Genomic DNA, 16,777 nt, shown 5'->3' with positions numbered 1-16,777 from the left:
GTTCCCAGCCTTTGGAAGGCTAAGCACCTGACGTTCTTAGAGTTCCCAAACCTATACTTTAAGCCTCTTGCCAGGACCTCACTAGGATACCTGTGATCTTGGAGCAGTTATAATTAAATAAGACATAAAAATATATAATCCAAAAGGAAAGGGGTCAGCAAAACAGTGGAATTATCCAGAACAGGACAAAAGAGGACAAAAGTGCCAGGACCTTCAAAGCTCTGATGTACCATTAAGGACATATGTAGTGGGTGGTTTTTAGCAATCCTTTCCAGAAACCGTTTCTCTATGCCTGGGTCTCAAGAAATGGGGAAATGGTGCTAAGGCTACCCAAAGTGTGATTTTTAAAAACCAGGGATAGATGAAGTAAATGAAACAAGCTCATATGCTTCTTTCACTCCGGACCTCTTGACGTTGTCTTCATGTAGTACATCCCATTAGATTGAATAAGTTCAATGGCGTCAAGCCATCTTTCTTTCATGGTTTGTTTCATGGGGGCACCATCCAGAGATGGCATGTAGAGTGAACACGGCAACTGCAGTGTCATGGGTATGGGTCTACCCTCTCTAAATGGTGGCCCCAACACCTGCTGGTAAAAATGAACTCCTGGAGCAATGGCACGTGATAACGGCTCAGGTCACAGGTGTTCCCAGGGAAGGCCAGACAAGTGCTCCCCTGCCCAGGCCCATTTGTCAGTAGTAACATCACTTGATGAGCTTTAGCTAGTGGGAACCAACTGCATAGCACAGGGAGAATAGCGTGGTGCTTTGCGACCACCTAGAGAGGTGGGATAAGGAGGGTGGGAGGGAGACGCAAAAAGGAGGGGATATGGGCATATACATATGCATATAGCTGATTCACTTTGTTATACAGCAGAAACTAACACACCACTGTAAAGCAATTATACTCCAATAAAGATGTTTAAAAAAAAAAAAAGAAGCGACACCTCCATATAGCAGTAATAGAGAAACAGATCTCATAGAAATGAAAGAGCAGGAGCCACTGCTGGAGCAGCCCTTCCCTGCAGGCCTCTCTGGGTCCTGGGTGGTTCAGAGACCTCAGCAGGGACTCTGTTTTTGCACCTTAGTTGCCCCCATTCTCAAGGCTCTGCTCTACTCACTGCCTCTCTTGATTTGCCTTCTTTTTTTTTTTTTTCCGTATGAGGGCCTCTCACTGTTGCGGCCTCTCCCATTGCGGAGCACAGGCTCCGGACGCGCAGGCTCAGCGGCCATGGCTCATGGGCCCAGCCGCTCCGTGGCATGTGGGATCCTCCCGGACAGGGGCACGAACCCGCGTCCCCTGCATCGGCAGGCAGACTCTCAACCACTGCGCCACCAGGGAAGCCCCTGATTTGCCTTCTTGATTCTCCTCCCGCTACTATCCTTATGACCCCTTCCACTGCCTTTCTTCTCCCTCTCAGTTTCTACCAACTCATTGTTTCTCTTTTCCACTTCAACTTACAGCTTAAACCAGCGGTTCTCAAACTTCACTGCCCATTAGAATCACCAGGGCAGCTATAAAAATGTCCAAAGCCAGGCTACACCCTATAACAATTAAGTTAGAGTCTTTGGGGGTGGGAGCCAGGCATCAGTTTGTTTAACTCCCTAGATAATTCCAACGTGTAGCCAAGTTTGAGACAGACCAGCTTTAAGCTGTTTTGATGCAAGGATGCAGAATTATAAGTTGGCTCGTATTCTAAATCAGAATCATCCAAACTAATTTTTTTCTAGCTAACGCACCCTGATTTAGAACTGGGGAAAAGGATTCCACCATAACTTTTGTGTGATCTCAGGACTGAGACTTCATATCCTCTACGAAGGCTCAAACAGAGCCCTTAATGGCTGGGCACAGAGGGGTGACTCCTGCTTGGAATACATTTGTCTGAAGTAAAACCACGTTACATGTTATCCCAGGAATGAAACCAGGTCTTTTATCATCAAACCTCCTTCGTGGGGAACAATACAGCATTCCTTTGTATGTGGCTAGTGTTCAGTGCGTAGCCAGTGAGCATATGTAACCCAATGAATAAAAATAGCAGTTATCATTATGTGCTACAGGAAAAATGTCCCTTTTCTCATTACAGTAAGGGAGTCTTATTGCATACCTCTTAGGAAACCTAATAATGTGTTACATGAATTTTCCACGGGAAGGAACAACTGGTTAGGAAATCGAATACTATACTTCTAGACAGTGACATTCAAACCTAAGACTCCAGGGAAGCCAAAAACTGCTCTGAGTCTGGTCCCAGCAGGATTGAAATACCTCCTCAAAGCATACTGAGCAAATTCCCATGATGCCAGGCCTCCTGGAAAAGTTTCTGGGGGTCGAAGGCCACTGCAGCTGCCTCCTTCCCCTCCTCTCAATCACTTGCTCAAGTGGAAAAAATGTTTAAGGGGTAAGTTACCACAGTTCTCAGTTATCCTGATTTCCCCTCTGGGGAAGTCTAATCCTGGGTCTTCAGATGGGATGCAAACCGTACCGCAGCTTGGGATCTGTATTCACGTCCCAGATATTTGCAGCCTTTGAACAAGTGAAAAAACTGAAGAGAGCAGAAGGGCGAAAGGACAAGTGAAGTACCGGTGTGGGCAGCGGGGGTGAGAGGGTCATCACAAGCGTTAGGGAGGCATGGAGGTGGGAGGTACCATTCGAGATGCTCAGAGCCATGCTGCCGCCATACTGGGGGCCACCACAGCTCAGGGATCTCGTCAGAGGGCACTGGGACTCGCACACCCCCTACCTGCACCTCCACAGAGGACTCAGCCATAGAGCACAGCATGGGGCCCTCTCTTATATCTTGAGAGACAATTCTTGGAACTTACAGGGGACAAAAATCTTTCTCATGCGGCTTCTGTGTCCAGGCAAGGTAGAAGAAGCCACATTTGTTGTGCACCTAGTGAGTACCTGGAGCTTCAAGAACAGTTTTGCAGCTCTCTGTCAAAAGATTATTGTTCCGGGTTTCCCTGGTGGCGCAGTGGTTGAGAGTCCACCTGCCGATGCAGGGGACACGGGTTCGTGCCCCGGTCCGGGAAGATCCCACATGCCGCGGAGCGGCTGGGCCCGTGAGCCATGGCCACTGAGCCTGCGCGTCCGGAGCCTGTGCTCCGCAACGGGAGAGGCCACAGCAGTGAGAGGCCCGAGTACCGCAAAAAAAAAAAAAAAAGATTATTGTTCCTTTTTTATTTGTCTTTGTCTCCTGCCCGTCCACCTGAGAATTGTTTTGTGACATCATAATTTCCCCAAACGGTGCGTATTGTGCTAAAGAACACCACCTTTTCCAGTTGCTCAGCCTGTGCTACACACGTGTGCCCATAGAACCTGACTATTTAATTCAATGCACCAGGAGATGAAAGACACTTGCCTGAGAACCCCTTCTGCAGTCAGAGGGTTCTATTCTGTATGCAGTCTCCCGCCAAGGAGCTTTGACTTGTTTCAGAATCAGGACACTTCCTACTCAAGTTCTCCAGAGCACATGGTCTTTTTCTTTAAACCCTCATTCTGAACTTGGGCCTCGTTGGTACTATCCTTAACACTACACTTCCTCTTAGTGAAAAGGTTATAATCAGAAACTTTAAAGCCCTATGTTCTCATCTGCACAAACAAGTCAAATTAGTGCATTAAATAGAACAATCATAAGAGTATGCAGTCGGGTAAATTTTCTTGAGCTGAGACTACAACAGAAACTTCTCATGGAATAATGACTCAATATTTTATTCCAATGAACCATTTTCATATACACTATCTTATTTTCCCCTTATAGCAGCTCAGTAGGGAAGATATTATTACTGTTCTCTACTTTAAGAAGAAACTTAAAGTCTCAGAGGGATTGAGCTATCCTCATGGTACCACAGCCAGCACACAGCCGAGCTCCAATTGGAATCCCCATGATACGGATTTCTCTTCCCATGCTGTTTGTCATCTCACGTCTGAGAATCGGCAACTTGGTGCTGCGCAGGCTGGTTTAGAGATTGCCAATTTATAAGGAAAAAAAAAAAACAGATGCTTTTTATGCTCTAGAAAAGTTTCCACCCTCCCTTCAAACTTTGCTGCTTTAAAAATAGGGAGTTCTGTTCAATTTACTTTTTAAAGCTCTTAATGAACTATTTCTTTAAATTGCTTTAAAATAGTTAAAAAGAGACATTAGGTGGTTAAGCAGAGCAAGATTAAGATGATTTAAGAATACAGCTGCTTTTTTAAGGAAATAGAGTCAGGCAGGTGTGTGTGTGTGTGTGTGTGTGTGTGTGTTTTATAAAATGTAACCATGAGTTAGAAAAGGAACTGATTTGCAAAATCCTTTTTTAATGAATAGTTCATTTTGTATCTTCAAAAGGCCTTTAAAGCATTCCGTTCATTACCAGATACTCCTTACAAGATCACTGACTTGCAAATCCTGGGTGAGCTACAGTCTCACGACTCAATCTAGACATAAAAAGGTCACAGAAACCTAACACGGAGGTAGCAAGTGTGTGAGCCACCCACCTCATTCTATTCCGATAATGTCATCTCACCCTGCTAACCCTCAGAAATGTGGGATGGTCTCCTCAGGGGGAGCATGGGCTGAGGGCGGTGGTGAACTTAATTTCATCACTATTTTTATTACGAGGGAGGAAGCAGCTGTAAGGCTACAAGTAGTTTTATTTCCAGAGGCTGATGGAGGGCCTTGAGTCAGCGAGTCAGCGGGGTGCACAAAGCAGTGAGATGCATTTCCTCTGAACTCCCCAGGAAGTTCAAGGTCAGTGGGGAATTGCCTCTCCTTTCAGTTTTTCCTAGATGAATTAAAAATCAGTTTATTTGGGTTTTTCTTGGTTTTGTTTTTTGCCTGTTTTTCTTTTTAATTAATTAATTTATTTTTGGCTGAGTTGGGTCTTCGTCGCTGCGCACAGGCTTTCTCTAGTTGTGGTGAGAGGTGTCTTCTCTTGCTGCGGAGCATGGGCTCTAGGTGTGCGGGCTTCAGTAGTTGTGGCACGTGGGCTCAGTAGCTGTGGCTCGCGGACTCTAGAGTGCAGGCTCAGTAGCTGTGGTGCACGGGCTTAGTTAATCCCCGGCATGTGGGATCTTCCCGGACCAGGGCTCGAACCCATGTCCCCTGCATTGGCAGGTGGATTCTTAACCACTGTGCCAGCAGGGAAGCCCTTTTTGCCTGTTTTTTAAGCATCACGAATATTTCTTTTTTTCTTTTTTTAAATTTATTTATTTATTTATATTTTTAATTTTTGGCTGCATTGGGTCTTCGTTGCTGCGTGCAGGCATTTCTAGTCGCGGCGAGTGGGGGCTACTCTTTGTTGTGGTGCGCGGGTTTCTCATTGCGGTGGCTTCTCTTGTTGAGGAGCATGGGCTCTACATGCATGGACTTCAGCAGTTGTGGCTTGTGAGCTCTAGAGTGCAAGCTCAGTAGTTGTGGCACACAGGCTTAGTTGCTCTGCGGCATGTGGAATCTTCCCGGGCCAGGGCTCGAACCTGTGTCCCCTGCACTGGCAGGCGGATTCTTAACCACTGCGCCACCAGGGAAGTCCACGAATATTTCTAAATGAAGGAGGCAGCTGAGTGGAAAGCACTAGCTCACTGCTCGAGATGCCAAGACGCTCCAAGACCTGCTTCTCAGAGACCTCCATCTTCATTTTGGCTCTTCGCATGTGGCCTTGGGCGAGTCCCTACACTCTTTGGGTGCAGTTCCCTCATTTCTACCTCTAGGCAGAGCCGTGGGGTGAAAGGGACAAAACCTAGATTCTCACTCTGGCCCCTTCTAATTCTGATGATCCGATTCAGGACAGAAATCTGAGTCTGAACACAGGGCAAGTCATGAAGCCTGGGAGTACATATATTTTAGGCAAATGCTTATTGTTTGTTTGTTTGTTTTTACGAATTCAACCCTCCTTTCTCCTCAATTTCACTTTTCCCAGTAAAATGTGATCTACTTTTACCCCCTTCTTCTCCTCACACACGAACACATATATTCAGTCAAATAAAAAATAAACGTTCCCTTCCAACATGTCAACTCATAGACTAAATGAATGGGAAGGGGAGAAGCAGTATCAAATTTGCAGGATGGTGGGAAAGTTCAGGAGTAAGATTTCATTTTAAAAGGGGGCTCATGTTTCCCCACCCTCTGTGTACTGTTCTGAATCAGACATGTTGCCCCCTAGGCCCAGAAAGACCATTTCCCCACACAGCCTTCCTATTCACTGGGACCTCCAATCATGTGCTGTGTTTTAGAGATTAAAATGGGCTTCTTTCAAGAGGTAACTTATTTCACAAATATGCAATTTATTTTCAGGAGTTTATCCTTTAATCACTTACACTATATACTGAACATACATATTTTCACTTAATTCTCACAATAATCCTTTGAGGCAAGAATCAAATTAAACGACTGTTTTCCAGGCAGCGTCGAACTTGCATCACCATCTCATGGATCCTTTCTCCTAGAAAGAAAGGACCTGACTTTCAAGTAGCTTACATGAGCCTTGCAGAAAGAGTACAAAACATTGAACATGAAATATACCCCCAAATTTTTCTTTGCCAAACCAACCATTGATACCAAACTTAGGAGGAGGATAGTATTTGGCAAAAGTAGCAACTTGATGTAGAAGGTTGAGAGGTTGGATTTACCAAGAAAAATGGGTGGTTGGGGGCATTCTTATTGGGGTTACAATGCCCCATTGGTTACAGTGCCTTTCTGATGATCTGAGTCAAGACAGGAATTAGAGTCCCAACTCAGGGTAAAAACATGAGGTTAGTTGCATATCCAGCAATTAACCCCAACAGTCTGTTCTGAAAGGGAAATGTAGCCTTTGATTTTTTTAATTTAAAATTTAGGTTTTCTGCAAACAGCAGTGAGTACTCCCTGTACTAAAAGCACCTTGCAATCACCCTCAGGGATTTAAATTCAACCTGAAGACCCTTTCCTTTGTCTTTAGTTTCCATTCATTCTAAATGTTACTGGCTCTAAGACATGCATTTTACACCTATCTGCCAAATAAAGTCTGTTGATTTTAGAGAGGGTTTGGAGTACTGACTCTTATTTGTGTACATGTCTGCTTTCTTAATTTACATCCTGTGTACTGTCCTTGCATTCCACGAAGGTTTTCCTTCTTCAGTTTCCCTTCAACTGAGAGATGTTTGTTTTCCTTTTCGAAGGTCTTTTCTTTGGCTCACTTCTCATTTTATCATTTCTTCTCCATTTATCCACCACTAGCTGCAGACCTCTGTACTCAGCAGCAGACACATTCTCTGTCCTCATAAGCATCCACATCACCCCCTTCACTCCCTCCTCCCAGAGGACTAAACGCTGCCTTCTTTATGGGTCAGCAGATCTTCTAAGGTCACTGACCCACAACTCACTTGAGACTTTGCATCTCTCTTGTCACTGTAGCCTTTTAAGAAGGTGTTTTTACTTTTGATTGTTTTTGGTCACCGGGTAAGACACCCTCAAAACTTATATAAACACCACTACCCTGCTCTGCATTCTTGGCATATTTATGATGGATGAGGAAACCTGCCCACCTGAGGTGCTACCCTCACCCACCCAAAACTAACTTTAAGATAAAAGGAGGCAGGTACAAATGGAACTGCTGATATATATACACATTTTCACTAGGCAAATGCTTTCTCCAGGAAACAGACCCCCCAGTCACATTTCCTGGAAGACATCTCAATCTTTTTTAAAAGTATAGAGATCACTTAGGAAAAAAAGGAAAGTTAGTAAATGAAATAACAAGTCACCCTGTTAGAATCAAGTGTAAGGAAATGAAATCTCTGGACATGACATGGGCCAAGATAGAAAGGTAAGACTTCTCAGGAAAGTGACAGCTCTACTAAGTATAGAGCCAGATTAATCCAGAGCATGGGGCTTCTACCCAGTTCTCTGTAATGTAAGGGAGGAATGTCTATCCATGTCCACCAAAGCATGTTCATAAATCCCCATCTCTAAATATGTGTGAGAAATAAAGACTGCCTCCTTCTCAAACTCGGAGAGTTCAACTATAAAAATCAACACATAATAGATGAGATAAGACATATTCAAAAGGCATCTTAGAGACAAAATGTTTCCCACAGCAGAAGCAGAGAGTGCAAGGACTCTTCAGTAACCTTATCGATCCCATTAGCATATCTAAAGAAAGAATGTGTCAATCAGAAAGGGGATTTGAGGTGGAGGGCAGAGAAGAAATGAGACTAGAGGGGAGCACTTCGGCGGCAGAAGGATTCCCTGCGGTCCAGAGAGGAAAGGGCTCTGATTCAGCAGCGCGAACGTCTGGCCCGCCTGGAAGACGCGTCTCTAATGGAAAGATGGGCCATCTGGCCATCAGCGCGGATGCCAGCACGTTCAGGCGCCTCAGACCCACTCTTTACTCTTGAGTCTGAGATCAGCACGCAACCTCCTGACCTAATTATGGACAGACTTCCTATGGTCCTTCCTTTCTCCTGTGGGGATAAAGTTTACTGATTCTTGGTCTCCTTGGGATACTTATTCCACTTACAGTTGTCTCCTTCAAAATGAGTTAATGCGTTGACATTCTGGTGTATATCCTTCAATTTCCTATGAGTTTGGATGATGTGAATTAACATTCCTAAATTCCGTGAGATCCTGGGCACTGTCATGACCAGTTCTGTACTTGTCATGACCAGTTCTGTAAGGCTGGGGACCAGCCCCTTAACAGCAGTAAATTCACGAAGGGAATAAAAGGGTGAGGGTGGGAGCTTCTTGATAACCAGGCATCCAGCATATTTGGTAATATGGCAATAGTCCATATCGCCACATACCTCTCCAACCCAATTCAGGATAATGATGAGCAAATATTGGACATCTACTATGTATTTATACTTTATACGTTAAATCTTCAAAATGCCCTTTTGAGGCAGGAATTATTATTTCCTATTATTATTTTATAAATGAGAAAATTGAGGCTTATAAAGAGGCCCAAAGTCACACAATTTGCGAACGACAAGGACAGATTTCAACTCCAGGATTGTCTGTTGCCTGTTCTGCTGGAAGAAGTAATTCAAATCTCATGTCACCATCAACTAGAAGGCATAACTGGAAGCCAGCATGACTACTTTTCGTAGTAGGGAACAGGGCAGCCCTCTGCAGAGGTTAACCGATCACCAGAGTCCCATCAAAACATACTGAGAGTGTGGATTCCGCTGTCAATCCTCAACAGATAAATGCCAGTGTTCTCAAGTTGGACTTTGGGTTCCAGTGCCAAAGTGAGTTCAAAACCTTCAACACTCTTCTGGGCACATAGAACAGACCTAGTGGTTCTGAGCCTTCCAACCCATCTATTTGAGAAATCGGCCACTGTGTTTGGGATGACTGCTTGCTTTACTCAAATCTTGACCCACAAATAATGGACCTATGCCTAGGGCTGGCCAATAATAATAAAAATAATAACAGCAGCACCTGTTGTTACCATGTAGAGTATTTCATTAAAGCATTCTAATCACCTTGTAAAGTAGGTATTTTAATCCCCAATTAAAAATAAGGAAACTGAATCTTTAATAAGGTTAAGTAATTTGCCCAAGATCACATAGCTGGAAGATGGCAGCCCTAGAATTTGAACCCAGGCCTGATCTGACTCTGGTGCCTATGCTTTGAGCCACTCTGCATCACTGGCCACCAGAGAAGCAAGCCCTGAAGAGAAACCAGACACAGCCCAGCACACTGCGGAGAGTCACTAGAGCCTGGGGACATGGTGGGACCACACCCACGGCTGTGTTTTTGTGGTTGGGAGGAGCTGCTGTTCCCCTGAGCAAGGGCTCACACCCCTGAGGAGTGAATGAATGCAGGCGCAAGTGGTCCCCTAAGAGACTATATGAGACATGATGAGAAGACCAGCTTACTGTTCACATCTTAAAAACAGCATGGGGCTTCCCTGGTGGCGCAGTGGTTGAGAGTCCGCCTGCCGATGCAGGGGATGGGGGTTCGTGCCCCGGTCCGAGAGGATCCCACATGCCGTGGAGCAGCTGGGCCCGTGAGCCATGGCCACTGAGCCTGCACATACGGAGTCTGTGCTCCGCAACGGGAGAGGCCACAACAGTGAGAGGCCCGCGTACCGCAAAAAAAAAAAACCCCAAAAAACCAAAACCGGCATGGTTTGGTTAATGACTCCTGAAGTTCCACCAACTTAAACATTCTCGAGTACTATAACATTTAGTTGTCATGTGATGCAGCCAAAACCTGATTAATGAAGAAATATCCAAACAAGCAAAATATGTAAGCCCAGGACTTAGTAGGTCAAAGTAATAACACTCAAGTGGCCTGGTGAAGCTGAACCAGGAGCATCTAGACTCCTGCGTCGCTCTTCCACTCACCAGCCCTGCCACCTTCAGTAACTTACTTAACCTCTTGCGTACGAAATGAGGATAATGATAGCTATCTCACCAGGTTCTTGCACAGGTTCAATGAACATATTTACCTATGTTAATATAAAACATCTCCAGCAATGCTTGGCTTGTAATAATGATTGAAAAAAATTTTTAACTTCCTTCCCTTTTCCATATGTAATTCCTTCACCATGAGTTGTTTTCCTGGAACTAAGAAGCTTCTTACTCTAAAGCATCATAACCAATCACAAGCCAAACCTTTTCCAGCAGAGGAACCACCACTATCACAACCAGAAAAACAAAACAAACCAAACAAAAGCGGGAATACACTTGTTTTGATGACCTACCCCCGCAAACCCCCGGGTGGGTGAGGCTAATGGAATGCTCGTAAGGCACCAAGCCCATGGCTTTCTCCTGTCCCACAGGGAGACGACACGTCATAGAGTCTGACCACATCGGGGATCAGGGTCACGTCTCATCAAGCCCGGAAATGTATAAAGTACAGTGAACCCTGCCAAGCCAGCCCCTGCTGGGAAAGCCAGGGTTTCACAAGACAGTAGCATCTGAAATGTCTTCATAAGCTGCAAGATGGGCAAGAAAAAAGGAAAATTGCGCGCAGGCTAGGGGCGGGGGGCGCCATAAGAATCCACGTGGCGAGGTTTAAAGAACAAGCTCTTTAGGGCGGGGGGAGGCGGAGGAGGGATCTGGCGCGCGCCCAGCCTACCTGCGCACCAGCAGCCGCAGGGTCTTGTAGGATCCTTTCACCAGGGAAACGGCCTCCCTCCGCGAGCTGCTCAGCACCACCGCGTTGATGCGCACCACCTCGTCCCCGGCCCGCAGTTTGGAGCTCACCAGGTCCGCTTTGCCCCCTTCTTCGATCTGCTCGGAAAGATGAGAATCCACAGGTGAGTCGCCCGGGGCCCTAGCCTGGCCTCCCACAGAGCCCGCTCCACCGGCTGCAGCCACGCCCTACTCCCATGGCCAACTTCCAGAAGGCAGGGATGGATGGCCTCCTGTCTCCACACCTTCCAGCCCCCAGCCTGCCCACAGAGGGCGCTCGGAAACCTAGGCTGAAGGGATGAAAGAACTCGGTTTCCGTCCACAACCACTCACGACCTCCATCCAAAGTCCCTCAAAGTAACTGTTATATTCCTTGAGAAGTTGCGTTCTTCTTACCTCATTTATTTTGTATTGTCTAAAATGCTAACTCATGGGGTAAATAAACTGTGGTACCTCCGGACATTGGAATATTATTCAGCACTAAAAAGAAATGAACTAACAGTCCATGCAAAGGCATGGAAGAACTTTAAATGCATGTTATTAAGTGAAAGAAGCCAGTCTCAAAAGGTTATATATGGAACGATTCCAACTCTATGACATTCTGGAAAAGGCAAAATTATGGCAACAATAGAAAGTTGAGTGGTTAGATAGGTGGGAAGAACAGGCAGAGCACATAGGATGTTTAGGACAGTGAAACTATTCTGTGAGATACTATAAGGTTGGATACATAACATCACACCATAGAACATACAACAGCAAGAGTAAGCCCTAACGTAAGCTATCAACTTTGGGTGATAATGATGTGTCATTGTAGGTTCATCAGTTGTAACAAATACACCACTGTGATGGGGATGTTGATAATGGGAGAGGCTATGCGAGGCAGTGAGGGGCAGGGGATATATGGAAACGCTCTCTACTTTCTGCTCAGTTTTGCTGTGAACCTAAAACTGCTATAAAAACCAGTCTATTGAAAAGTGGAATTCATTCAACAAAGTGATTCAACACTTGCTGTATGCCAGAAATTGTTCCAGGAACTAAGGTTGTAACAGTGGACAAAACAGACAAAAACCCTTGCTCTTCTGGTTCTTAGGGCAGAGGCAAGAAGCAAGCACTAAACATAATTATCAAGTAACTGATGTGTTATGTTAGAAGTTGGTGAAGTGCTTTGGAAAACAACAACAAAATAATGCTTGATCCTGTGGTATGTCAATAATGATGAAAGGGAATAAAAAGGGAAAAAATAAAACAAAAACAAAAAACAAGTAAACAAACCTGACCCATATTTTTTCTTTTTTCAATAATTACTCTCCAGAATTGCCCCCATGTTCAAAAACCTTCAATAGGTCTCAATATATATAAAATAAACCAAATTCCTATAATAATTTTGTGAATTTGGTCCTCACCAGCTTTTATTTTAGCTAAAAGTAATACTTTATTTTTAAGATAATGTTCACTAATTTATTATTAAATCACTATATATTCATTAGTTTATTATAAAGGATGAAAATAATTCAGAAAATGTGTAAAGGGAAAGGGAAAAGCAAATCTTACCCTGGCTCCCTCCATGTTACTCTCTAAAGGTAACCACTATTTACAGTGTAGCTTATGAATTTCATATACAGATGGTCCCTGACTTACTATGGTTCAATTTACGATTTTTCTACTTTACAGTGATGTGCAAGTGATACTCATTCAGTAGAAACTGTACTTTGAATTTTGAATTTTGAACTTCTCCCGGACTAGCGATGTGTAGTCATGATGCTGGGCAAGGCAGCAGCCACAGCTCCCAGTCAGCCACGTGATCACCAAGGTGGATGATTGATACACTGATAACCATTCTGTAACCTTACAACCATCCTGTTTTCACTTGAAGTATAGTAGTCGATAAATTACATGAAATATTCAACACTATTATTATTATTGTTTATTTATTTTTTTTGTGGTACTCGGGCCTCTCACCGTTGTGGCCTCTCCCGTTGTAGAGCACAGGCTCCGGACGCGCAGGCTCAGCGGCCATGGCTCACGGGCCCAGCCGCTCCGCAGCATGTGGGATCTTCCCAGACCGGGGCACGAACCCGCGTCCCCTAGCATTGGCAGGCGGACTCTCAACCACTGCGCCACCAGGGAAGCCCTCAACACTATTATTAAACAGACTTTGTTTTAGATGATTTGACCAACTGTAGGCTAATGTAAGTGTTCTGAGCATGTTTAAGGTGGGCTAAGCTAAGCTGAGTTCAGTAAGTTAGATGTATTAAATGCATTTTCGACTTAACCATATTGTCAACTTACAATGAATTTATTTTTACATAACCCCATTGTAAGTCAAAGAAGACCTGTATATATATATTTTTTCTTTTTACAGAAATACCACACTATACACACGTCCTCAACCATCTTTTGGCATTTAACAGAGAGGCATTAAACTGAGGTGGTTAAGAGTTTGAGGAACCAGACAAATAGCCTAAAGGAGGAAGTCACTTATTCTCTCTAGGCTTCAGACGTCTCCCTTATGAAGCAAGGATAATAACAGCACTGCCTCACAGCGCTGCAGAGAGGATTAATGAGATGAGCCACATGAACTGGTAAACATGGTTCCTGGCTTATGGTAGGATTTCAAAAGTGATAGCTATGGTTATCAAAAATCATGTATCATGAAGAAACTTCCATTTATATCAGATTCTACTCTAACATCTTGGTATGATTCATTTAGCTATTCTTTGTCGTTGGTCATTTCCCCCTGCTTTTCTATTCATTCTACTATCCCTGCTGACCTTCTGTAAATTCACCTTTCCCCCAAACACACGGGGCCCACTCTAACCTCAAGGCCCTACACCAGCAACTCAGATTTCCCTCTACCTGGATTGCTCCCTGCTACCTACAGCACCCATGGACAACTATAAAAGCTGCAGTGTACCCTCAGGCTTAAGAGCTGGGGCTCTGGAATCAGACTATCTGGCTCTGTCGCTTCCTAGCTGTGTGACTTTAGCCAGGTTATTTAATCTTAACTGTGCCTCAGTTTCCTCTTCTGTACAATGATAGTACTTACCACAAAGACTTTTGTGAGGATCAAGTGAGTTCATGCAAGTAAAGGGCTTAAACAGTACCCGGCACATAGTGCGTATTCAATAAAGGTGAGCTCTAATGACTACCCATTCTTTGAGGCCAAGTTCAAATCCTGTCTCCTCTAGGCCTTTTCATGCCTCTCATCAATACCCACTCCACCCCTTTGCACCTGCAATCTGTCTTTTAAGAAGTATCCCCTTACACACCATTGTAAAGCAATTATACTCCAGTAAAGATGTTAAAAAAAAGAAGTATCCCCTTTTCCCCCCATTGTCAGAGAACCAAATAAATAAAACAACAAACTGTAGTGACATCTAAATAATTTATTATTTTTATACTACTTTAACATACTGCTTGTCTTTCAGTGGAGATATTTATGTCTGTGCCTATTCCCTGTCCATAGTCCCACCCCATCCCCAGCTTGGCTGTGAGCTCTGAAGATAGGAACCTAGACTCCATCTTTACATACCCCAGAATGCCTCCCCAGAGCTTTGTGCACAGGACCTCCTCGTATTGGTTCACTCATGCAACAAAGATTCACTGAGCATCTACTGTGTGAAGGTATGGAGCTAAAAGCTGAGGGGACAATGACGAACACCACAGATACAACAGTCCCGTTTAAATTCCAGTTTGTAGAACTGAATCCTCTCTGTATTGTTTGCCAACGTTTTCAATAAGATGAGAACGAAATGAGACCTAGGAAATGACCAATTTCTTACATAAAAAGGAAGTCAAGAAAAGCTCATTTGTGTAGTTTATATCATGCTCTTCTCATGACTGATTTAATGCGAAAGCAAATGTTACGAGGAAAAACGGTATAAAGAGTTTCATTGTTCACTGTTCTGATAAACTATTTCCATAACACTTTGTATTTACAGAGTTTCTCCTAATCTCTTCATTTTGTACAGAACTTTGAGGCTTAAAGTGCTTACTTTCAACAAGTCAGGAAATTCCCTGGCAGTCCAGTGGTTAGGACTTGGCGCTTTCACTTACGGGGCACCGGGTTTGATCCCTTAGTTCCTCGAACTAAGATTCCGCAAGCCACGCAGCGTGGCCGAAAAATAAAAACAATTATTTATAAATAAAACTGAAAAAAGTGGGGGCTGGGATGATTTTTTGGTATGGTATTTATTTACCAACCATCAGTTGGGCACCTGCTCTACGAATTGATTCTCATATCTCTCCAAACTCTCTCTGATTGATTCATGCTGTCTTCAGGTTTTAATTCCTACCAGAGATGACTTTTAGACCCTTCCTCTAACACTAAGCCCTTACCCTATATTTTCAGTTTCTTTTTTCCTTTTCCTCCTTTTTCCTCCAAAGACCCCTCCTCCATCATGAAACTTCTCCTTATCAACCCAGATTGAATCTCTCTCTTTCTCCTCTAAACCATTTCTACCTGCCTGGAGACAAGCCACAGCACAACCTTTGTCATGGGTATTTCTGACCATGCCCCATCCCCTCTTCTAGGTTTTAAACTCCTAGAGGTCAGAAACTCTTTCATCCCAAATATCTTTTGAGCATCTACCATGTGTCAGGTGCTGTTCTAGGACTGGTGAAATGTCAAGGAAGGAAACAAGCTTTATGTTCTCCTTTCTTGGAGTTTACATTCTAGTATGTTCTTAGTATATTTCATACCTTTGTATTAAAATACTTACACATTCATGGAGACAGTTCAGAGAACATACAGTGATCCAAACAAGGCTGGGTTCTTTCTGTTCTTTGGCTGTTTCAATTCATCCATAAACACAACTCTCCCTGGGAGGCCAGGCGATTTCTAGTGAATCATAGGAATCCTAGGAGGTCTGCTTGGTGCTAGGAGTTACCAAGGGGTTCTCCCCAATAGGCCCAAGTGAGCCTTGAATTGAGCCAGTTGGGCACCAAGTGTAGATCCCTCATCTAACTCCTTTCAGCTAACCACATTAAGGGCTGCCATATTAGTCTGTGGACTACCTGGGACCCCCATGTTCCCCTCCTCCTCTGCCGCTGGCCCTTCTGCTGCCTTCCTATTTGGCAGCATCAGTGTCAGTGAGTATTCTACCTGTTGGTAACTCAGATAGTATACCTGGTTGCCAAGAAAGTTGAAGCTATTGGCTAAAACAGGGCTGTGAATCACCATAACCTATATTGTTGTCTTCATTTATTATCACAAATGAGAAATTGAGATATTGAGATGCATTTGCTGATGCAGTGGTAACATAATTGATTTCAATCTACTGAGGCTAACTAAATGCATAAATCTTTTGTTTTTTTAAATCTATGAACCAATCAAAATTCATGAATTTCTTTATTATTATTATTATTATTTTGGCTGCATTGGGTCTTCGTTGCTGCACGCAGGCTTTCTCTAGTTGCAGCGTGCAGGGGCTACTCTTCATTGCAATGCATGGGCTTCTCATTGTGGTGGCTTCTCTTGTTGCGGAGCGTAAGCTCTAGGCATGCAGGCTTCAGTAGTTGTGGCACACGGGCTCAGTAGTTGTGGCTCGCGGGCTCTAGAGTGCAGGCTCAGTAGTTGTGGCATGTGGGCTTAGTCGCTCTGCGGCATGTGGGATCTTCCCAGACCAGGACTCGAACCTGTGTCCCCTGCGTTGGCAGGTGGATTCTTAACCACTGCACC

The 16,777-nt window shown here is 44.2% G+C and overlaps 1 protein-coding gene across 3 annotated transcripts in view; it reads right to left on the bottom strand.

Moving 5' to 3' along the window:
- The window catches only part of SHROOM3 (shroom family member 3), a gene marked incomplete at its 5' end in the record, with an annotated part of 316,716 nt that overhangs the window by 190,900 nt on the left and 109,039 nt on the right, over positions 1-16,777 (bottom strand). For all 3 annotated transcript variants that reach the window (XM_081248837.1, XM_081248839.1, XM_081248838.1), the window contains one exon: positions 11,042-11,196. In XM_081248837.1, coding sequence (XP_081104963.1) covers positions 11,042-11,196 — 155 coding nt within the window. The remainder of the gene's footprint in view (positions 1-11,041; positions 11,197-16,777) is intronic.

This window comes from Mesoplodon bidens (assembly GCF_964165515.1).
Source record: "Mesoplodon bidens genome assembly, chromosome: 1".
Taxonomy (NCBI): domain Eukaryota; kingdom Metazoa; phylum Chordata; class Mammalia; order Artiodactyla; family Ziphiidae; genus Mesoplodon; species Mesoplodon bidens.
The sequence above is the reverse complement of the archived record's forward strand: the minus strand, read 5'-3'. Positions and strand labels throughout refer to the sequence as shown.